We start from the raw sequence: 23,470 nt of genomic DNA, 5'->3' as shown, positions 1-23,470 counted from the left end.
GTTTCAGATTAAAAGACAAACAAACCTACATCACCTACGTGGGTGTTTGTAAAAAAAAAAAAAAACAACAACAACAAATAACTTCACTCCATTTGTAGCATTTTATAAAATACAAACATTAGTAAATGAAGTTCGTTCTCTGGAAAATTCCCACATGAAATACAATCTCACATTCGGTTATTTGTATTGACCTTACTTGTTTGTTACAACATTGCAAAAGCATATATATAAAGAGAGAGTGATAAAGAATTAAATAGTAAAACTTAGTATAAGTAATAATCAATCATAATAATCTATAATGATATTATAACAACGGTAATACTCAGATGAATATAAAGAAAAATATATTTTATATATATCTTTATAATACTAATATTAATAATAATAATATTTTATATATATCTTTATAATACTAATATTAATAATAATAATAATATTTTATATATATCTTTATAATACAAATCTTATTTTAAGTCTATGGTTTGAACTGACGTCACAAAGTGGGCGTGACTTCACATTGTCAACATCCCGGTGACATAATCAGTCTCTCCAAAATGGCGACGGTGGATAACAGAGAAGGTTCGTTATTATGTTAGGCACAACAACAACGCCGTAATAACCATAAAGAATATCGACTTTTTGACATTTTTTTCACACCGGCTTAGTGTTTGTGAAGCGTTTTTACCTCTACGCTTATTAAAATCTTGAATGAATTCTATTATTATGGATTGGTAGCCATTAGATGCTAGGCAGCTAATGTTAGCGTCTCAATTAATTTATATGGGATAAAGCAGCTTCTAGTTGCCGACTTTAAAATAGGCTTAATAGCTTTGACAGGTCACCTTCTGGTTTGGTTTATTTAAGTTATTTAAATTTAAGTTGTAGTAGGCCTACATGCACATCGATATTTGGGGGGAGACAATGTATACCGGTGTTATGTCGAGTTATGCATACCTGCCGAAAACAATGTATACGGCAGACACAATTTCTACACTGCCGTATGCACGTCAGAGTCAAACACTGTTTACAGGTGACATTTACGCAAGCTTATGATAAATGCTTCTTCACAAATACCCCAGAATATAACGGTTTTATATATAAAAACCCCGTTTTCTAACACTTCAGGGATGCAGTTCTCAGCATAAGGCCGGTGTATACATATACCTTTTTTGTTACTGAATTGAAAGCCTTTTGATTTTTTCTCCATCTTTGATGTGAACAGCGGGTCAGGATGACCCCGAGAGTGAAGAGGAGGTGTATGAGGTCGTGGACCTGACAGAATATGCCCGGAGACACCAGTGGTGGTGCCGGGTGTTTGGGAACAACTCCGGGCCGATTGCTGAGAAGTATTCCGTGGCCACGCAGATCATGATGGGAGGGGTGACTGGATGGTAAGGCACTGACATCTGAATCAAGACAACAGTAATGTTTGAAGAGACTTCAAAGACAGATCTTATAGGTGACCCTCTGAATCACAATTAAGTTTTCCCGAGGGCCCCATTAGACTCTAGTATCACCACTGCTCATGGATCATAAAAAAGGATCCGGACAAGCACTGTGGAAACCACAAACACATGTGATTGTACTATTTCGTCTTTTTTGTCTCCAACATGCTTTATAATCTCCCTGTGTTCTCTCTAGGTGTGCTGGTTACCTTTTCCAGCGAGTTGGGAAGATAGCTGCTACCGCTGTTGGAGGAGGTTTTCTTCTTTTACAGGCAAGTGCACCTTTTGAGCTTCATAAACCCTCTGTACTCACACTTGAACGACATCTTCATTTTTTGAGAAGCCCTCCTTGCCAACAGAAGACAGACATAGCGTTTTGATTTTATGTGCAGAAGTTTGTTTTTTGTTTTGCACACCGCTCTATATGATGTCAATAAAGCACAGATTGTGTGTCAGTCGGACGTGTCGTAAACCGCCAGACGGTGCGATATAGCACAGAGCAACTCGGCTGATAAGACCAAACGAGAGGTCATGAGCACAGGAGGAGAGCAATGAGGTTGTGAACATATTATGTCAGAGAGCAGCTACCTTCTAATCATCGTGCATTTTTTTCTTCTCCCTCAGATCGCCAATCACAGCGGCTACGTGCAGGTGGATTGGAAGAAGGTGGAGAAAGATGTGAACAAAGCCAAGAAGCACCTGAAGAAGAAAGCAAACAAAGCAGCCCCTGAAATAAACACATTCATTGAGGAGGTAAAGGTACCTGTAACAAAGCTTGCTCTTTGCTTTTTTTGCCTTCCTTCAATGCACTCTAGTTAATAAGCACCTTGCACTCGACAGACTTTTCATCAACTTGCTTGTTTTGGTTGAGGTTTTAGTCTGTCATCTGCGAACCTGCAACGCCCTCTAGTGTTCTGTAAGCAATACTACAGCTGCTCACTGTGACACAGCAAGTTTAAAGGAGAATTCTGGATTTGTTCGTTGATACTACTCAAACTAACCGAGACCAAGACATACCCAAGACCAGAGTGCCGTCCATCAACAATCCGGTGGGGGGTGGGGGGGGGGGGGGGGGGGGGTGGGGGGGGGGGGTTGTTGTTGTTGTTCTGGCAGGCCGTCAAACAACGATCTCGAGGAGCCTAAGAGAGCTCCCAGGAAAGTAGGTGGTTAGTGACTGAGATTTACAGATAGATACATGCAGTAATATGATGTACTGTATATGCAGAGAGAGAGAGAGGGGAGCTCAAGGTGCCAGTTCCCCCGGTAGTCTAAGCCTATAGCAACATAACTAGGAGCTGGTCTACACCAGCACCAGCCCTAACTATAAGATTTATCAAAAAGGAAAGTTTTAAGTCTATTCTTAAAAATACAGACTGTGTCTGCCTCCCGGACCCCGGCTGGAAGACGATTCCAGAGGAGAGGAGCCCGATAACTGAAGGCTTTACCTCCCATAGTACACTTAGAGACTGTAGGTACCACCAGCAGGCCTGCACTCCGGGACCGCAACGCTCTCGAGGGACAGTACGGCACTAGTAGCACCTTAAGATAAGATGGTGCCTGGCCATTTAGAGCTTTGTAAGTTTCTAGCTTACATAACTGACTGGTGCCATCAGGCTTCATTGATACATAAAGCTGAGTATCATCTGCATAACATGAAACTCTTCAAATAAATTGTTGTCATGGAGAAAGTCACACAGCTGATTAGCTACCACTTTCTCCAGGATCCAGAATTGAAGTGATTTGTTCTTTTAGAAAGGGGCGTGTTCCTTCTAAACTCAGTAATGAGATCGGTCTTGAGAGACCAAGACTGATTTTTGAGTACTACACCACTGATTGGTACTACAAGATGAAGAATGCTCTCATAGATCACTTTGCCAACAAGATTACAGCAGACCCTCTGGACCCCCTTCAGTCTGAGTATGAGCTCTTAACTTCAGGGCGAAGGTACAGATTGGCTCACAGAATCTTGACTCATACTTAATGTGAGCAAAACAGCTTGCATGTATTTTTATATAAGGAAAAATGGATTTCAACCAGATATCAGTGTAAACGGTGAAAGGATACAGACAGTCTCACCGAGGAATCCTAATAGACTCGCAACTGTCTTTTAAGAAACACGTGAAACAACTATGTAACACTATAAAATTTAACCTAAGAAACTTCAGGTTTATCCGAAACCAGTTACCCATTCATGCAGCAAAGCTACATGTGCACCCAATGATTTTCTCACATGTCATATTGTATCACAAGCTGGTTGCTAGCAGGTAAAACAACACTCGACCCTCTCCAAACCCTGTACAAGCAAATACTCAAGGCACTGGACAAAAAGCCAACAAGTTACCACTACTGTAACATCATTCAGAGGTATAACCTCCTAACCTTTGACAATGTTGTGGGTCTTGCTGATGCTTGTCTAGTGTATAAAGTTATTAATGGTTTGGCTCCTTCCCACTAAAAGAGTTTATATCACCGCGTACAGATGGAGGAAGAACAAGATGTTTTTTCAGTGTATGTTTTGTTTCTTCAGAGAGACATTGTCTCTGTCTCCTGCCCAGGGACTACAGATGTAAATTAGCTTATAGCTAACTCTGGTACAGCTAATTGGCTGTACACTGTCCCTGTCAAATAAACAAATAAATACAAAAAAATACAAAAATGTGTTTTCATGCGCTCGGTGCAAAATGAATTCCCCCTAGGGGCAGTAAATAAATAAATTCACACTCACCCAAACCCCTCTGACAAAATCCTTTGTGTTACCTTGAGGACGGCAGAAGATGCTGTGTTTGTTTTGCGTCACCCGGAGGTCCTGTTTCAGGCGGGGTAGAGAGAACAGCTGGTTAATATTCATCATTTAAACTTCAAAATATGTGAAATTAAGTCCAGGCGTCAAATTCAAGAATTCTGCTTTAAGAGCGCCTTGTCACAGTTTTTCTTGCTACTCTTCAAACTAGTAAACAGAGAGTTGTGTTTTGAAGATCTCATCCACTTTCTCTTCCCTCCCGTGCAGGCTACAGACTTCATTAAAAGAAACATCGTCCTCTCCAGCGGCTTCGTCGGCGGCTTCTTCCTGGGTTTGGCCTCCTAAAGCCGCGGCACACACTCCACTCACTTACTGTGAACTACATGGGTCACTTCCCTCTACATGGGACCTCTCAGCTCCACTTTTTTTCTGCACATTACCAGGGAGTGTGGGGGGGGTTACTTTGAACATTATCGCATGATCTGTTGTGACAGTGGCATTTACTGTGTTCCATCTACTCCCTGGTGTCAATCAATACATGCTAAAGGGTTCCCGAGGTGAGATATGTTTTGGGTGCTTGGATTAAACTGTGAAGACTTTCTGGATGTTGGCATGTGTGGGCGCTGCTGTTGTAAATATAGCTGTAAATACCCACACATTAAAAAAAACAATCTAACATAAAGAAGAGGGAGGGCACCAGAGTGGGACCCCGAATTGGTCGGGCCCTCGTTTATAAAATACATATCATGAGCTTTAATCTAAATGTTCCATCTGTGAATAACCTCTATTTTACACTGACAAAATATTAAACGCAGATCCTTTATTCCCATAATCCCTTGCTCCGGGGAGCATCTGCTGCACCTTAATTACCCCCATCGAGAGCTGGACACCAAGAGACGCCATAAAAGGGCGACGCTGCCGAGTTATGTCCTCATATTAACCATGTAGTGTCCACTGGAGTTGATCACAAGTTGCTTTTTTTTTTTTTTGTTGCCTTTTGTTACCGATGCAATATGTTACAGGTGTACGTTTTTATTCAGGGTTTAAAGTGCTTGTTATGTCTTTAACTGGCAGATTGTGTGCTCATATTCCCTCATTGTAATGTTGTTATTAGAGCTGTATGAAGCAGTTCAGCGTCTCTTTCAAAATAAAGCTGCGTGATATGTTTTGAGTTATTTTGTCATGTTTTTCTTTTTCTGGGGCTACTGGTTACTAATGTGAAACAAATCTATTTTGTCCCTTTAGACACGCCGTAGATAGCCCTCCTCAGTGTCACAATGATTAAAAAAAACCGACACTGCTGCGTCTTTGAACATCTCATTTCTCTTAAACAAACTCTCAGACCGCTCAGCTGACGAGTACAAAGTAATACCCACCTCATGACATCACACACTGACCTTTGTTACCGTTCACTTTGAGCTGTTTGAGTTCCTTTTCCTGTGGTTACTTCAAACTACCAGAAGGTCCTTACTTCATTTCAAAATAAAAGCATGGTTGAATTCAAACAGCAAGTACAAAAATCTGTTTAAGACGGAGCAAAAGTCAGTACGGAAGAGGACGAGGGCAACTGGAAAAATGAAAGGTTGTGTTTTTCCGACTTTTTTTTCTGAGATTAAAGTCAGAATCCAAAAAAAATGTTTCTCAATGGCCCTCATCCTCTTCCGTAGTCAGAATAAAAACCAAACAGTTGTATTTTTAAATGCAAAATAATGGAATTTCAAACATGCGATTGATCACAATTAACTTTTGAAATTTTGCAATTAACCGCGATTAAAAATGATAATCGTTTGACAGCCAATAATTACACCTGGAAAAAGATTCATACTCATTGTTAAAGCCTTTAACTATATAATAAATAAAAACTCTGTGGCACACTGAAAATAACTTCTCCTGTATATTATCGTGAATGGACAACATGTTTGGCATGAAGCTGCCTCAGGTTCGCCCAGCACCAAAATACATTCAGGTTAACACGAGGAAGCTAAAGGCCAAACAAGTTGTTCACCCGACTCTACAAACTGATCCACTCACTTATTTCTCCATCATGCCAGATTTAAAACATTCAAATATTCACAGCTCCTGAATACCTTCATTTAGTTTCTCTCTCTCGTTGATCGTTGGATTAGTAAGTAGGTAACCCAACGAATCACAAGATATGCACCAATCACAACCCTGAATTCTTTGTGAAATTGTGCTTTTATTTACAACTATAAATGAGAATAAAATAGAATAGAACAGCTGGAGAAGAATATTTACAAAGAGGGGGAATCCTGAGCATGTGCGGCAGAATAATGAGCATCATGGTTGCAGGATTACTAAAGTAGAAATGCTGGAAGATGTGACTCTACTACACTTGATCAAAGGAAATATAACTTCCAAGCCATGTCATGAAAAAAGAAACGTTGAAAAAAAAATTAATCTGCCTAAAAATTGTCTTTCCGTGCCTTTAAATGGGCATTTTAAGGAGGGCGCACTCCGTCAGCAGCGTCAGCGTGGTGATCATGTACTTGCTGTCGGAGATCTGAAACAAAAGGAAACAAGCGTTAGTCAAACTTTTATACTTTTCCTTACTTTCGCCTAAGAAAGAGCTGTTTGTGTCAGACGTCGCACCTTGATCCTGCCGCTGGATTTCGCCGATCCCAGAGCGGTGGAGACCTGATCCAGGCTCCCCGCCGACAGATCCATCCTGAAGTGTCTGTAAAAGTGGCTCTTCAGGTCCTGCATGAACCTCATCACCTCCTCTATATCGATACTGTCCTCCTCTTCTTCTTCCTCTTCTTTGTTGCTCTCGTCGTGTCGCTCCTTCCTCACGCTGCGCCACAGCTGCCAGGCGTCCGGCCCGTTTACCGTGTACATGACCTTCAGCGGAAAAGCGGTGGGGACAGTCCACATCATTTTCAGGTGCTTGATGGCGGACTCTGTGTGGCAGTTAGTCCACAAAGCTACCAGCCACTGGAGGCTCGTGTGGCTGATTTCCAATGGGCCGAAACAGCAGTCGAAGGTCAGCTGGAACCAAGATTTAACCAAAGAGGTGAGGCCGTCGGCCCCGCTGCTGCAGAAGAGCGGCATGCATGTGAAGTCTTTAGGAAGCGAGCGCAGGTAGTCGGGGCTGCCGTTGATGCAGGTCAGCCAGCCGCTCCATACGGCCCTCGGGGGCTCGTCCTTTACGGCGAACGGAGGCTTCGAGTAGATCTGAGGAGGGAGAGGAAACAAGGCAGACTTAAGATTAAGGACCCTAAGTCTCTAACTAGACTCTTCTCCTCTCCTCCCCCCCCCCCCCCCCCCGGTCCCTTTGCACCTTTAAGAAAAAGCTAAAGACCCAGCTCTTTCATGAACACCTACCGATATGGGACTGTTGGTGCCGATACTGACACCAGGAAGATGCTGTGTTTACCTGTACGAGCACAGTCTCAGCGTCATCGTCCGCCTCTGACATCCCCTGCACCACACTGAAGGAGACTCTGAAACCTCCATGTGTTCCCTCCACCTCCACCGCCAGACCTTGCTGCTTCTCCGCGGCGATAAACGCCGAGAGCTGCCGGGAGTAGCTCTTGAGCTGCGTGTGTCTGAACTGATAGAGCGGGGTGACGTAGGACAGCTGCCACTCTTTCTTCATCAGTAAGTTCAGCTGCTCCGGGTTCACCTTCTCCTAGGACAGGGGAAAGAAGATGAGACAGAACATGAGCTATTTGCGATCTGCTTAGCAGAAGAGAAAATGACGTTCCCGATTTCGACTCACAGTGATATTATGTGACTTCGGAGCCTTTCTGCTGGTGTTGAGTCTCCGCGCTGTCAAAGCTGGAGTCAAAACGAGCCGTGACGCCGCACCTAAGCAGCTGCGGATTGACTGCCTGTAGCTCTTGCTTTTGCTCCTCCTCTGAACTCGAACGCTATTGAGGGGAGTCCTCGTGACACTGACAAACAAACAGAATCCATCACATTACCTTGCTGTGCTGTTGTGGTTTTATGTCATTTTGTATACATGTGAAGGGACTACAGAGGGAAATGAGCCACAATCTGGCATATTTACATGTTTTATGAGCATTAATGTGCACTGTCACTATTTTAAATAATAAATAACATATCTCAGATTACAAAACTAACTAAAACTAAGCATTTTACTAAATAAAAACAACAGATTATAAATTAAATCTAATGGAAATTCCCAAACTTTCACAACCTTGTAACAGAGTCAATAAGGAAAATGTTAAAGTGAGCATACACCGCATAAAACCTTCATAATTCTGCATGTTTACTCTTATGATATGACATGAAATATAGTTATAAATATAGCCTGTAATTACAAAACCAATAACAAAGATGTGTCTTCCCTTCAGCTGTTTTATTGTGAAAGGTTAAGACATTTAAATGCATAAACTGGGACATTTCGTATGGTACATGGTATTTTTTTTGTTAATGGATGATTGCCGAATTAAACATCGAAAGCCAAAGATACCTAAAATGTCTTTACAAACATTTCTCAAAGTACGGTTATTAGAAGAGAAGAAGAACAACTTTAAATTTCACGATTTTCAAACGACATTTCGTCCGATAGCCTCTTCGTACTGGCTTGAAAGCGTACTTTTGGAGGCAGTGCAGCCATAACATACTTTTTGCTAAATTGTCCCGTTGTTGCTGTCGTGAATGAAACCATTAACTCAAGAAAATACAGTTACGAAATCGAAATAGCCGAGGGTTTTAAGCTTTACCTGGTACAATGTCGCTCCATGTTTGGCGTGTCGGCCGGAGCAGCACAAAACCGGAAACAAATTTGAACATCGCGCTTTCCCAGCGGTCTGCGCGCTTAGAAACAGCCAATCAGAGCGACCCAAACAGGAAGTGGACTCTGAGATGTTTTTAACGATTTTTTTTTTGTTCACCGAAAAACAATTACTACGAATCTTTAACCTGTACATAATGAAATAAACTAAACACGGAGAGAAAGTAATGTAAATTATATGCTGAAAAAAAAAACATTAAATCACTATTAAATAGACTGCACGTATTGCCTATCTACTATATTTCCTACCACTATTCAATCATTTATTGAAAAGAGGATAATTCAAGCTGCATGAATTGTTCATTTATACACACCCCTTAAACCAACCATGAGGTTCAATAACAATGCTAAAATTGAATGTACTTGATTAAATGAGCAGATACTGCTGCCCACATCAGAGGCATTGTGCAGTGTTTTGGTGTGAAGGCTAAAGTATGGGTTTGTCAAGTGGCCAAAAAAAACTTGTGTATTTGTGTCGAGGCATGCGCATGTTTCATGAGCTGCTAGATTCACCAACACCATCCCCTCCCTGTTACCATGGAAACTGTGCTCTTTTCTTTTTGTCCCCCACGTATGGTGCTTCCCCGTTTTTTTCCCCTCTATTCTTTCTGTCCTTTTTAAAGAGTAAATCATCCCTTATTTCTCATCTCTAATCTTCCTTTTCCCCCTCTTACTTGTCATTGTTCTAAACCCTGAGGTACACATTTGTGCATACGAGTGTGTGTTTCGCACACACCTGTGAATTGAATGGAGGGGCTGCTCAATGGCACATACACTGCCATGCATATACAGTATGATGACCACATCGACAGCCAATCAGCTTGTGGGTAGCTGCTGGTGGGGCTTCAACCAATGGGTGAAGCTTGCAGATGATGTGTGAGCAGAAGGGATGCTGCACCATGGAAACTGCGGAGGTGAGCCATACGAGCACAGCGCACTCTAGTGGCACCAGATGTCTCTGTTTATTCCTGTCTGCATGGAGGAGTTCACCTTTCGGATCTGGGGTACTTTCATTGCCTTGAGGCACTTCATCTACAGTTCTTCCAGCTCAGTTTTGGTTAGCTCTCTTATGGGCGAGAGAGAGAGAGAGAGAGAGAGAGAGAGAGAGAGAGAGAGAGAGAGAGAGAGAGAGAGAAATTAGTCCAAAATTGACTCTTTAAAAAAACAAATCTGTTGTCTGTTTAAACCTGGGATACTAAAAGTATAAAGTTTTAATTTAAAGAACATTTTGCCAGGTAAAAAATATATATATTTTTTGCACTTTTGTGAGATATTTTTTGTTTACAGGAGGAGAATTCTCCTCAACTTCTCAAAAACAGGCCGTTCTTTCCCATTTAAAGAAATGATATGAAAAGACACGAGGCGTCCTGCTGACTCATGTGGAATAAGGCTTAGAGGAAATGAAAATAAAGCAATATTTTGTACAGTATGTATTCATTTATGACGCTATACTGTCAGACAGTGTTTGTGTACAATTGTGGACTTGGTGCTGTGGTGTAGTCATTTTTATGTCCTAGGACGGTGAAGGGATGGCCCTCCCATAACCCTGCTCTGTCTTTGAGTATGCACTGACTTAATATGCGAGAGCAGTCTTACAAGTCATGGTTTATAACATGGGCCGTTTACCCTTTTGGACAGGCCATACCCACACTTCTTCAGGCAACACTACACCACAGGTTGTTTGGTAAGTTGTCTGATTTTTACTTTTTTTGTCACTGCAGGACAGAGTCTCGAGACAAACATACACTCAGGGACAATGAAGTACATCCTAACTAATTTTATTAATTTTTAAAATCTATTATTATTTGGTCGAATTCTGAATAAAAACTGCACATATTTAATTCCCTCATAATTTGTCTAAATGACAGAATTGATCTTCTAAATCATGCATTTGGGTTTCATTTGATTCTCTCCATCACCTCCAGGGGGCGCCACTGACACATCTCAGGGCCTGTCCTCCCCACACCTGAGAAAATTGCACCTGCGGCCCTCCCTGCACCTGCCACCTGCTCCCGAGGAACTCCTGCACCTGCACAAAGATTACATGAAAGCAAATCGACTTAATCCTCGCATTATTACACACTAATCGGCTCTCTCTCGGGCCATTGGCCAAAAAAAAAAGTTGCCTTTTAGATAAGAGAAAAAAGCTTGAGATTTCCTAGATAATCTTAGTAATACCTAGGGGATAAGAGCTGCAGATTATAAAATCATGGAGAATTGAATAAAATAAGAGATGTTATAACATCCTATATCTTTCTGAGGACCCCTGGGAATCTGTGAGAATCACTGGAAATTGTAGTGTCACCTTTTTTTATGTCCTCCGTGGGTATTATAATGTTAATACAGCTGATAGTACATATCTGGGAAATACGGGATTCCTATCACATGACATCATTTACAAAGCCATAAACTGGATGTTAAAAGGATGGAGATAAGAAGGGGAAAGACTGACGTAAGGTGATGGGGGTTTGGGATGCTCGACGCCTGCGCAGACGAACACTGGATTCAACCGTTGGAGGAGATTAGGAAACTGCGCCTTAAATCGGACCCTCATCGTCCGCCATCTTGGCTCGAGAAACAAGCCTGAAACAAGAACCCGGGCCCATTCTCGCGGGCCATTTCGGGTCCGTCCGGCCCAGTTTCCTGGACGTTAAAAGGGAGGAGCCTGGCGTTTCTGGAAGTCGGAGGAACAGCCAGTCAAAGCCAGCCAGGCAGCATCTGAGCCAGCGGAGGAACTGGAGCAACGGTGGTCGAGAGAGAGAGAGAGGGGGGGGGTTCGGCTGTGTTGGATATAATTTCAATAATCGCAAGCGCACACGGTGTATGCAACATATAGACGTCGGTATGCACGTAACGGTCTTCCATTTGGGCTCGGGAAGCTGAAGCATACCGCAGCCCCGGTGTCATTACGTTTTCCAGTGGGATAAGCCATCTGTGATACACTGCTGGGTGTGCACGGCGCAATAACGGCGCAAGCAAACCGGTTATTCCATCGTCAGCTAGCTCTTATAGCTTGCGGTGCAGCGAGCATCTCGGTTGATGCGGGGCGAGTTTGTGGATGCTGCCGAGGGAGACTTGCATCCGGCTGTACCCTGCAGTGAGATTCAAACCCGGGGCATGCAAAAAAAGGGGGGTGGGGGGGTGTTTTTCTGCAGGAAATCTCCACGCCCCGGGGTCCGCTGCTCTGTGGTCACTGTGTAGCTGCTAGCTCGCTGGGCTAGCCTTTGCCTACCGGGAGAGAGAGCCGCTCAAAGTGAAGGTGGGGCCGCGGAGTGACAGCCTCGGACGCCAGCTAACGTGGCTAACTTGGGGACTACTTGAGTGGGCCACTGGTTTTTCCCTGCCACTGACATTGTGGGGTTTCTGTTTCCTAGAGTGTGCTTGCTGGCACTGTAGTAAGAAAATACGGTTTTATTGATTTCTTCATAAGCAAGTGTGGGTGGGACACCTCGAGGAGAGCATCCTCGCTTACCCGAATGACCATGGCGGACGACGACGTGCTGTTCGAGGATGTGTACGAGCTGTGTGAGGTTATTGGCAAGTAAGTAATGAACCATTTTCCTTGTTTGGCTGTCTTTTGACTATTTTGGGTGTTCCTCCCTCCCCTCACTCCCTCCCCTCACTCATTTTTTTTGCCACACAGCTGCAAGCGCCATGCTTAATTTTGGTGACTGGGTGTCGCTTTGATGTTAAAGGCCTGCAGTTTTTTTTCTTCCAAAAAGGGGGAAAGTTCACTGGTCCTCATCAACAACAACACACACACATCCCTTCCACTCTATTTGCACGATTGACTAGAATTGTCCACACTAAAGGTCGTCACGAAAGCAGAATTTTAAACTTTGATATGCTTCTAGTCGAAATGACATGATGTCTACAACTGCTTCGTTACCAAGGCAACAAAAACAGAACTCCTGGAGACCCGATATTGGGTATTTTTTTGTTTTGTTTTTAGTGTTAGAAGAATTGCAGACAAACTCCTTCACACTGACTAAATTGCACACAACTATTGGCAATGTTTCAGTACTGAAATGCTGCCGGTGTGAGTTTTTTTTTTTTGATGGATTCACTCCTCTTCTGCACACCTGTCAATGGAAATACACTGGGGTCTTTTTGATCTTGCATTACAATAACACATGTTGTATTGTTTTGAAGAACTTGGTGTCCAAAATGTTGGCAGCCTTAGTGAATCAGACACAAACCTTTCTCATACAGGCTGAGAAGTTGGAGTGGAGTCTTGTTGTTATCTTTAAAATGTACTGTATTGTTGAAAGGCTTCAGGATTTGACTGTACCTCTGGTCTAATGCCTTTTTAATTGCAGCGGGTGAATGAATTAGCGCTGTTTTGATAGCCGACAGACTGGCAATCTGCTTGCAACACAGGACATGTGCGAGAATCATCTGGCTGCACATCTAGAGTGTCGGAAAACCGGATTTTCCCTCTCCTAATCCCCCTGTTTGACAGAAGCTCTCCCTGCTCACAGGAGCAAGCTGGTCAAGCACTCTTCAAGGTGTCACAGCTTTTTTGTGTTGCAGCAGATTAAGGAGTTGACTTTGTCTTTGTGTAAACCCTGGAGATAGACCAATATAAGATGCTGTCATGCATTCGTATGCATGTTACTTTCTATGTTAATTATAACATAATTATAATATAATTATAATTAGGTAATCAGCAGCCAATAAACAGAGTCAAGAAGAACATCAGTAATAGGTGTAACCATTAAGTCCCGTTTTCACCAAGCGGTCCGGTTCTGTTTGGTTCGTTACACATTTGTTGGCGTTTTCACTGTCAAAAGTTAGGAAGGGTACCAAAATTAACTGACCCGTCCTACTTGTTGGGGTGCCAAGTGTACCGATATGACCCTAAAGGTCGCTGCTAGACACACTGCAGTCCATTGATTGGTCGAAAGAAGTCTTCACTTCCCGGGCAATAAAAGACAAACATAAAAAGCTTTATGTTTCAATACCCTGTGGATTTGGAGAGTAATTTCAAGTCTGTTTTTTTTTTTTTGCTATTGTCAGCGCATAGCACCGCCCCATGGAGAACCTCCGGCATGCAGACGTTCCAAGGAATCATTTATCTTTCTTTACTGTGTCACGTTCTTCTTCTTCTTCTTCTTCTTCTTCTTCTTCATTTATTTGCTGTCTAATGTCACGCTGCTGTGATTTAGGGATGTGTAAAGGGTACGGTTTCCTGTGGAACACAAGCAAGATCCGTACCAAAATGTACTGAACCATAGCTGACCTCTTGGTGGAAACGGGGCTGTAGTCAACCAGCAGGCCTCAGCTCATTTAAGAAGCCTCCACTCAAGCATCACTCTCTCCTCTCTTCCTCCCAGGCCTCCACCAGCTGGGTTGGTTTTGTGCATCATAATAATAAAGTTTTCACTTTCTTATTAACTTCCTGTAAGCCTCATTTCATGTTTTTATGTCTCTTATTTATACTAGTTTATGACAGAGGTTAGACATGGCTGCTCCACTCCTACTGGAAGACTGATAGGCCCATAACAGTCCTCGGTTTCCAGTCAGTCCCCTCCCCCCCCCCCTTCTGCCCTGTAAGCCTAACTCACTGGAGGTCTGAGGGTCCATTAAGTTTGAGCTAGGGGAAAGAGGCACACTCTCTGCAGACCCTCAGGCTCTGTCCTTTTCTTCACAATCTTCCTGTTGCTTGGTTACTAATTGATGGTTTGACCGGGACGGCTACCTAAGAGTTCCAGTAACTGACACAATGAACCACTTTAGGAGTTGACGTGGAAACGGTTTGAACAAGGTCCTAGGTGATAAAACAATTTGATAAAGTGGGGTTAGGGTTTGGGTTCTGATTACATTTAAGTTGATGGAAAAGATTAACGCTGACATTTTGTGTTGAATGTGGATCACACGGCAGAGACGGTCACAAGCAGATGTTTTGCTTCCAGTTGAAGCACACACACCCACTCCTCACTAGAAAGCATTGTTTGAGCAGCTGATGAGGAAAGTGGGTGTGTTCTAGAGAGGGGGAAACAAGAGCCATGAAAGCATCAGTGAGAGTGAGCTCCCATTTTCCTCCACAAATGAAGGACATTTTTGACCAAAATAGTAAAATGACATGAATTATGTGGATGCTTGTGGCAGCAAGGCTAGCCGCCCCCCCAAGAAGACAGCCTGTGTCCACCAAGAAACACTTCACTAGCGAGGACCGCACCACAACAATATGCTTTTTAGATATTTAATGATCGTATGAATGATGAGACAGATGAATGCATGTTAAGATAATGATTATGATGGAAGAGGATGCTGTGTGTCTGCTGGTCTGGGAGGATGGACTGACTGCAGGGCAGAGGGAGACTCAGGATGAGTCCAGATGAAGGGATGAGGAAGGAGGGTGAATTGATGAGAGGAAGGGAGGGAGGGTTGAAGAAGTGAGACAAACGTGGTGGAGTGGAATGGCTCGGTATAAGTAGGCTTGTCAGGTGATTGAAGCGTTGTCCTGCCCCTTGAACTTAAGCTAACTTTTAACCCAAAGCAACTCTAAAGTTTTATTTTTGCAGGTGCTCTGTTTGTTCTAAAGAAGAGGAGACCTCTGCGAATAATGAAAAAACAACACTTAACACTTTTTTCCCCCCAAAAGTCAAGCTGACTGAGCTCTTGGAAACAGTTAATTTTAGAGGTGGATGCTGATGACGTGTGTCTGTTGAAGAGCCTCAGAGAGACTCTGATTCAATACCGAACTCCTTAATTTTGCGGTTTAACTCGTTTACATTACAGTCATGTGAATGAGGAACACCCATCAGTAACTGAAGCTTCTCTTGGAGCCGCCTGGACACCCTGTTTCCTCTGAAGAGTGTGGACGAACGAATGATTTTTTTAAAACCTGAAATTGTTTGATTCACTATCCATTTGAGAATAAAAGAATGTGCAACTCTAGTGCATGCTAATAAACTCTGAACTGTCTGGTTTCTTCAAGTCTCTGACATTGTCAGGACACTCTTCAAACTGAGAGTGGAATCCAAATATATGTGTTAAAAAACAGCCAAGATCATGTTTTTTTTTTGCAATATCGGCCTCTACTAGTGTGAAGAATAGTTTGGTTTTAGACATCTATGGCCTTCATAGTGCACGTTTTTGACCCACTGCAGCCATAAGCAAACACTGACATACACAGGATGAGCAGAGCCACTCTATTACACTGGGCAGGGTTTGTTCATGAAGTCCAGTTGGGTCAGTATAGATAGAGTAATCCACGAGCAAACGACAGTCTGGAGCATATCTTAGGCTTTAGCAAAGAAGCGAAGATGTCACATTTATGTCACAGAAAAGACCAGAAAATCCCTCTCATCCTGCCACTTCCTTTGTGAAACTGCATTTGGTGGATCAAGTGTGTTGAGTCCTGGTGTCTTGGGATGTGTAACAGGAAGAAGGGGGGTAGGGTAGTGTAGTGGGGGGGGGATCATTTTTCCTCAGGCCCCAGGGTGGGTGTCTGTGTGTGTGTGTGTGTGTGGGGGGGGGGGGGGGGGGGGGGGGGGGGGGGGGGGGGGGTTGATGCTGAGGCAGATCAATGGAGACAAGTGGAGTTGGGAATGGGATGGCCCTGTGGCTGAGGGTATAAATAATGCCAGCAGACGTTGACTGCAGCACTCTGCCATCTCCCACTTTGTCTTCACCCTCGTGTGTTCCTGTAGGAAGTGGACAACATGGCCAACAGCTGAAACATCATGGTGTTTACTCAGTCAAATTTGAAATACAGCTACAGGAAAGCATCCTCAAACCTTCCATGGTGTCTTTCCTGGCACCATGTTGTCACCGAAGGGGAGAGGCAGATTTATCTCACAAAGTGGATCAAAGGCAAGATGATAATTGTCCTTTCCATCGGGTTAAACTGGCTGACAATAGTGTTCTGATCATGAAGACCTCCTCCAGGCTTTCATTACTCTGTCTTTTGTTAGACTTCCTGACTGGATCTGTTCATTGAACACTGGATGATATGGCAAAAAGAAGAAGAAGTTATGATCATCATGACTTTCTAACTCGATAGCAATAAATATTTATCGCAATATATTATTTAAAAAAAACGCTGCCAGCTTGAAGAGTATTCTGATAATGATCAAAGCCTAGAGAAACAAGTCGATGCTGAGACTATGGTGAATTTGACATTTGCTAAATCTAGGACTGTGTTTTCTTTAAAATGGTCTACAAAAAAACACAAACAACATGTAATGCATATGCGCAGATGGTCAAGCCATTGGGTTTGCGTCCAATGTACAGAGGCTATAGTCCTCCAAACGGGAGGACCAGATTCAAGTCCAACCTGTGGCTCCTTTCCCGCTCTCCCTCTCTCTGACTTCCTACTCTATCCACTGTCCTGTCTGTGGACTGGTCGTGTTGTTGCCTTTGCACGCCTAGTGTGTTGTTATCACCTGGAATTAGCTAACAAACCAAAAGTTATCCTGGAGGCGTCCATGTTGCGCAACTTGTTACTGGAATGCCATTCCCTGCCTTGACATCTGAATTCCAAGATAAATGGAACGCACCATCGACCCATTTTTTGGGCGGTTAGAAATTAGGTTTTCTACCAGGAGCCAATCACCCCCCCCACACACACACACACTCTTTGGTGCACTTCTTGGACTGCTGAGCTGCAGCCATCATGATCTCTAATTGTTAATCATTAAACTTCCAGATATCCAACGACTAAATCCTTCATCTGGTTGAGATGTTTTTAACACACCGTATGCACACTTCAAAGTGAAGACCTAAAGGTTTATTTCGACCCATACACACTCAAACATGTCCCCCTTGCAATCCCATCAACATTTTGTTTTTTTACCCAGCCCAAATGTTTCATCAGAAATCTCCAGATAACATGTTTTTGGTGTTGTTTAAAAAAGAAACCTGGCACTGAGACAAAAAGTGTCATCAGCATTATGTAATCAGGTCAATCCGATTGAAAAATACAGTAATGGAGAGTGGGTGAGAAGACGTAATCCCTACTAAGTTTGATTTAATTAGTTTGTTCCTTAAGCCCCGGCCGTGTAGTGTACGAGCTGTCACAGCGTTTGACGACGTTGTTGTTATTGTGCGCTCGCGTGTCTCGTCGTAACCTTTGACTCCGGCTCCTTTCAAACTCGCACATAAACCCTATTATCCGGGTCCGTCCCACCTTCAGGCTCCCATTGTTGCTCAGTGAAGTCTTCTATTATTGTCCCCTGATCGGCTTGTCTCAAAGAGGAGCGTTCTGGCTGGGTGGGATTGGGAGCCCTGGGGACATCATCGCCTGTGAGGATTGTGACAGGAGCCATGTTTAGGGTGATTTCTACTGAGAGACGGTCAGTAAGTACCTTTTTTGTGTGTGATTTCAGGACATTTCCCTCTTTGGTCATGCCTTCCTGAAGGATTCGCTTTTTCCTGGTCTTTTTGATAGCATAGCACTTTGGTTTCTGATTGTGTGAAAGAACACAAAAGGACTAAGACAAGGCCCATTGTCCGCTGGGATCCTCTCCTTCAGCGCTGCCGTCTTCTTCTTCTCCTCATTATTTTCTGCAGTAAGATGTGCTTTTTGTGTTGCTGGCAGCACTTAGATTTTTAGCAAGGTTTCAGAGCCAAGAGCCAAAGAAGAAAAAGTGAGACATATTTGAACTTCTCTGCAAGTCGGGCCTCTGATTCAGCCGGGCTTACGGTTGGCATGGCAACAGAGCAATGCAAACGTCCATGTAGGTTTGCAGCAAAGCGACACGTGGACGTCGAGCGTGCATGTAAATGTTCACTCGACTCCTCTGTGGTTTTTAGTAGTCTTGTTTAAATAGAGGGAGATCAGGCAGGTCAGGTGTCAATTCAACTTCTCATTGGATTAGCTCCACTGGAAGATTACACAAGCCTCCGTGGAGCCGTCGGCGGCGCAGGCCCTTCTCATTATTTGCCCATTGTCTGAAGTTTACTCAGTAAATATGTGACGATGATGTGATGTGATTACAGCGCCCCGACCACAGGCCTGTTTTTGGGATTTCAGCTCTAGTTGAAGTGTTGGCAAAGCGCTGAGGCAATTTACTCCATTTGTGTGTGTAATGATTCTGTTTGAATAGGACTTAGGTTGTTGAGGAGCTCTATCCGAGTCACAGTGCTCTTTATTTCAGCCCCGCGGCGCTCATTAGAGCCAAGAATATTGGGATGTGCGACTCACTCGAAAAAACCCAATGAAGTGATCAGTCCTCTGGCTTATTCCGAGTTGGATAATTAAATTGCTTGGACGACATTTACATTTTCATTCATGGCTTTATCGCTGTTAATGGACTGATGATGCAAGTTTCTCCCCTCACAGATGCAATCTTTAGCGCACAAACGTGACACAAAAAATGCTTTTGCTGCAGGAAGCCACTCGTAACATTTGCTTCAGATAGATAGATAGATAGATACTTTATTGATCCCGAGGGAAATTTAGATTGTCTAAAATCAAAGATAATGACCATCAAATTGGATGTGTAGGATGCACTTTTAATAGTCCTGTTTTTTGCAGTTTTAACTAGTTATCGTGTACAGTTTAAGTACGCACGGGCAGTAAATCAAGGTGTACATTGATTTGCACACATCCGCTCAGCTAAAGTGTCCCGAAGCAAGACACTGAATCCCTGCTGGGATCAATACCGTGTCAAATTATTGAACGTGTCATCTTCCCATCTGTTTCATAGAGGGAGCCATCAGGGGGCGGGGATGTTCGTCTGTGTCTTTTCAGGTCGTTGTTTTTGCTTTAACAGTAAAATATGTCTTTATGTGGCAGGTTGGAGTTCTGTTTTCTTTGAGCTCCGTCAGAGATTTTTAGGATGGCAGACTTGATCGTTTTTTCTTTCACGGGCGCACACCTCGTCTGTGCTGTGAACTCTAAATCCATTCACACTGTATTCTCCCTTTGAGTTGCCCACACACACCAGATCAATAGCCGTGAACGGATGGTGTAAAGTTGAAGCTTTCTTGTCGAATATAAGCCACAACTCCACCGAGTGGAGTTTAAACAAACCTGGATTCCTCTCCCTCCGCTCATGCCGAGGAGAGGATTTTCTCTCAAAGCTTCTGAACCTCCTGAGGGGTATCTCTGCTCTAAATTTAAGGCTGCAGACAGAATGCTAATTTTCCCTCCCTAATAATCAAAGGGTTGTGTGTGTCTCTAGTTTGCATAAAGGAAGACTTTGGTGTATTGTTGCTCAGACTCTCACAGACTGCAGTTGAACAGCCCTGAACTTTGTTGAACTTGTTAAATTAACAGTTTTGCTCTTGAGCTCGGTTTTGGGCAGTAGGGCAGACGGCACTTAGCCGAAACGCCTCCTGTTGGAATCGTTTTTGTTTTTTTTCCCTTTCTCTGTGAAAGCAGCGGCCTCTTTTCAAATGAATGGAGAGACGAGTTGGCTCTCTGTATTCACAAGCATCACATAAAACTCATTCATTCCAAAGACGATATACGTCCCAAAACCTATATGTGGAAGCCAAATGTTTCCAGACATATTGATTTCAACTGTGTTGTTTTTCATGTGAGTATTTCAGTGTTTCTTCTGGATTTGGACAAACAGATGCATGGGGCGAGCGAACTAACCACTAGTCCACTGGCGCCCTGCCACATGTCTTTTAAACAACACAATCTCTATTACTTTTTATTTTTTATTTTTTTTAAAGCACCCAAGGATTCAGAAGAAATCACGTCTATTTCATAACACCGGTGTTTAGGAGAGGACTGATTCCATCAACAATCGCGAGCAAACTCCACGAATGTGTCATAAGGAATGAAACAATAATTGGGTGTCTAGAAGGGACGTGCGTCTTCACTGGTCCCACGATTCATTCCATTAGACTCGATATCACGATGGATTGCGTCCTTATCTTTCTACATTAGTGCACATCGTGTTGTAGTTCTCGAAATAAGTCGCGGTCTGGCATCAGAATCGAAAGCACTTTAATTCGATCTCGTCTCGGTACTATACGATCTAGCAAAAGGGGCGTGGCTACTGTTTCCTCAAGCGATGCAGCCATGTGGGAGTAGCATTCTTGATGAACTGGCAATGTAAAGATGCAAAACCAAATGTGTTATGAGGTCTAGATGAAGGTCCAGTGTGGAAGCTAGCCAAAGTTTGCCTATCTGAAAGTACTTCCTGTCTTTGTTGGTGTATAATTTAAAACTGAACATTCCCCCCCCCCCAAACTTTACCCAGACTAATCAAGTGAAATATGCTTGCCATAGCTAAAGAGCAGAATGCTGCTCGAGGCAGGGATGGTTTCTCTCAGGAGAACCGTCCTGGTGATGTTGAGTCTGAAGCCACAGATGTGTCCCGTCCCTGTGACAATTTGAGCAGAAATATGGCGCCCGTCCAGCACGGATCTTTAAAAAAAAATAAAAAAAAAATGCTCCTAACATCCATCCGTCCAGCCTTTGATTTACATAGAGCGGGGCGCTGAAATGAGCCAAGGAGCCGTCTGTAAAGATCGGCACTTTGGGCTAATGTTTGATGACTGCCGCTGTCGGATGTGAGCCATGTGTGGGCGTTTTGTAGGAGCCCACTCAGCACAGCTGCGGTGATGTCAGAGCGGCGAGCGGCCTTTCCACTTCCTTGCACACACACACACACACACACACACACACACACACACACACACACACACACACACACACACACACTGTCTTTGTGTGTAACACTTACTTGCTCCCTCATAATGCCTCTATAATAGCTACTGTACATGCCTGAATGGTCGTTTAGTTTTTTATATTCCAGATGATGAGATGAATTGCATACTAATTTATTATATTAAATAGCCGCCCAAACTCCCCCCCCCCCACTTTCACTACCAACACACAACTGTTCTAGAGAGACGCCTATTCGGGAATTGATTCTCTGCAGCTCCCTTGAACTGACAGCCAAGATTACAAATGGGGCTGATGCATAAAATCTGGCAGGTTCACCCAACCTCACCTTATTGCTTAATGGCGGTAATGAGTTTTATTGACACACATTAGCTCAGTGCCAAGATGGCCGAACACTCACTGCATCATTTGTATAGCCGGGGGTCGCTGCCTTTGTATACTAAACGTTCAGTTTGGACATTTTTGCTCGCCAGGGATGGATCTAACCGTCTGAAGTTAGTCGGCAGTTTTTGTCCTTCAGCTTGTTTATGTGTCGCCCAGAAGCTCAAACATGTAAACCCCTCGCTGTCCAACTGATGGCCCCCGCCACCACGTGGGGTTAGAGCGACGGCCCCGCCAACTCAGGGACGATGTTAGTAGAGGCATAATGTCGGAGCTTCGTCGCCAGAGTACAATTCAAGGAGATCCAACTGACTTTTTTTGGGGGTATAAAATACTTGAAGTGAATGAACTTTGGGCTGAATATCTGAATGCAGATCAGTCGCATAAACGGCTTGCATTCAGTCGGAACAGTGAGGGAGGGGTCAGCGAGGAGGGGACGCTGAAGGGACAGCTTTGTTTTGGTTAGTGGCGGGAGCTAAAGTGCAACATCTACAGGACATCTTCTCTGAAAGTCGCGCATTATTCCTTTAAGACACAAGCTGAACTATTGTTGGCTGCAACACACTCCTCAGCCTCTCTCGATTTCCTGTGTCTGTTGCAGGATGTCTGAGTGACACCGATTTATCGTTCTCGTTCTCCGTAATTTAGTGGTTTCATTTCTGGAGGCGTTTGTTTGGGATTAGTCTGGGCCTCAGGATGGATGGACCGCTGCAGGAATCTTAACCTTTAAACAAACTAAGTTAATGTTTGGCTCAGAGCAGAAGAATGCAAGGACCTGGCGCTGATTTTTTTTTGGTTAGGATGTGGGGATTTTTATTTATTGTTTTTAATAAGAAACACAGCTGCTGCAGCTCATCACCAGGGAGGGTCAGAGGTCGGGGGGGGGGGGTGTCAGATCATCAGCAGGAGTCTCATGGACCCTGAAGAGGAAGAGTGTTGTGTTTTACGCCTCTGTCCGCACACATGCTGGCTGCATTTGTTTGAGCGGGGTTAACCATTACAGCAGATGTGGAGAGACAAATGTGAGAGCGAATCAGCTGCTACGCCTGCACTCGCAACACACACACACACACACACACACACACACACACACACACACACACACACACACACACACACACACACACACACACACACACACACACACACACACACACACACACACACACACACACACACACACACACACAAGCTTAAAGTGTTTGTTTCAAACCAACATTGTCAGCTGGTTCATTTTGCTAAGACACCTAAACCAACAGCGGCTAACAGTCCCCTCCCATTCTTAAGCAAAGTGGGTGTTATTGAGTGGCTCTCCAGTAGCATTGGTTCTGCGACTGACGGTTGTAAGACGTTGGAGATGTGGGGACAGCTGGAACACGGCGGGGTGTGTGGGTGTGTGTGTGTGTGTGATAATCCTTTATGGGGCCAGAGGAGAGAAAATGGTCAGGGTCTGCTCCCACAACTTTGTTCCTGATACATTTTTGTTTTGTAGTCGTCGTCTTATTCTTGGCGTCATTTCTACATGGGCA

General features: G+C 43.7%; 3 protein-coding genes across 20 annotated transcripts in view; 2 read left to right on the top strand and 1 right to left on the bottom strand.

Moving 5' to 3' along the window:
• The first annotated feature begins 506 nt into the window (after window positions 1-506).
• On the top strand, window positions 507-5,356 carry LOC132959568 (FUN14 domain-containing protein 1). 2 transcript variants are annotated; one of them, XM_061032685.1, is made up of 5 exons: window positions 507-579; window positions 1,223-1,391; window positions 1,642-1,717; window positions 2,070-2,198; window positions 4,453-5,356. In XM_061032685.1, the coding sequence occupies exons 1-5, from the start codon at window positions 555-557 to the stop codon at window positions 4,528-4,530; spliced, it is 477 nt and encodes a 158-aa protein (XP_060888668.1). In that variant the 5' UTR covers window positions 507-554; the 3' UTR covers window positions 4,531-5,356. The 2 variants fall into 2 exon arrangements, with proteins under 2 accessions (XP_060888668.1, XP_060888667.1); XM_061032684.1 differs by having other exon boundaries at window positions 2,070-2,204.
• A 1,006-nt stretch (window positions 5,357-6,362) lies between these two features.
• cenpl (centromere protein L) lies at window positions 6,363-8,997 on the bottom strand. The gene is made up of 5 exons (XM_061032889.1): window positions 8,895-8,997; window positions 7,925-8,099; window positions 7,580-7,834; window positions 6,796-7,377; window positions 6,363-6,706 (listed from the first exon to the last, which is right to left on the bottom strand). Exons 1-5 carry the CDS (start codon window positions 8,912-8,914, stop codon window positions 6,632-6,634), a joined length of 1,107 nt encoding a protein of 368 aa, XP_060888872.1. The 5' UTR covers window positions 8,915-8,997; the 3' UTR covers window positions 6,363-6,631.
• A 3,348-nt stretch (window positions 8,998-12,345) lies between these two features.
• Window positions 12,346-23,470, top strand: part of LOC132959499 (peripheral plasma membrane protein CASK-like) — a 39,375-nt gene continuing 28,250 nt past the window's right edge. For all 17 annotated transcript variants that reach the window (XM_061032567.1, XM_061032559.1, XM_061032566.1 and 14 more), the window contains exon 1: window positions 12,346-12,506. In XM_061032567.1, coding sequence (XP_060888550.1) covers window positions 12,442-12,506 — 65 coding nt within the window. In that variant the 5' untranslated portion in view covers window positions 12,346-12,441. The remainder of the gene's footprint in view (window positions 12,507-23,470) is intronic.

This window comes from Labrus mixtus, chromosome 24 (assembly GCF_963584025.1).
Source record: "Labrus mixtus chromosome 24, fLabMix1.1, whole genome shotgun sequence".
In the NCBI taxonomy this organism is placed as follows: Eukaryota; Metazoa; Chordata; class Actinopteri; order Labriformes; family Labridae; genus Labrus; species Labrus mixtus.
The sequence above is the reverse complement of the archived record's forward strand: the minus strand, read 5'-3'. Positions and strand labels throughout refer to the sequence as shown.

Bases quoted from the DNA above. Each gene is read 5' to 3' on its own strand.
- LOC132959568 (XM_061032684.1), top strand. From the start codon at position 555: ATGGCGACGGTGGATAACAGAGAAG. The intron at 580-1,222 runs GTTCGTTATTAT...TGATGTGAACAG, and splicing joins GACGGTGGATAACAGAGAAG to CGGGTCAGGATGACCCCGAG. The intron at 2,205-4,452 runs GTACCTGTAACA...CCTCCCGTGCAG, and splicing joins CATTCATTGAGGAGGTAAAG to GCTACAGACTTCATTAAAAG.
- cenpl (XM_061032889.1), bottom strand. From the start codon at position 8,914: ATGGAGCGACATTGTACCAG. The intron at 8,100-8,894 runs GTAAAGCTTAAA...TTTGTTTGTCAG, and splicing joins ATGGAGCGACATTGTACCAG to TGTCACGAGGACTCCCCTCA. The intron at 7,835-7,924 runs GTGAGTCGAAAT...CCCCTGTCCTAG, and splicing joins CGAAGTCACATAATATCACT to GAGAAGGTGAACCCGGAGCA.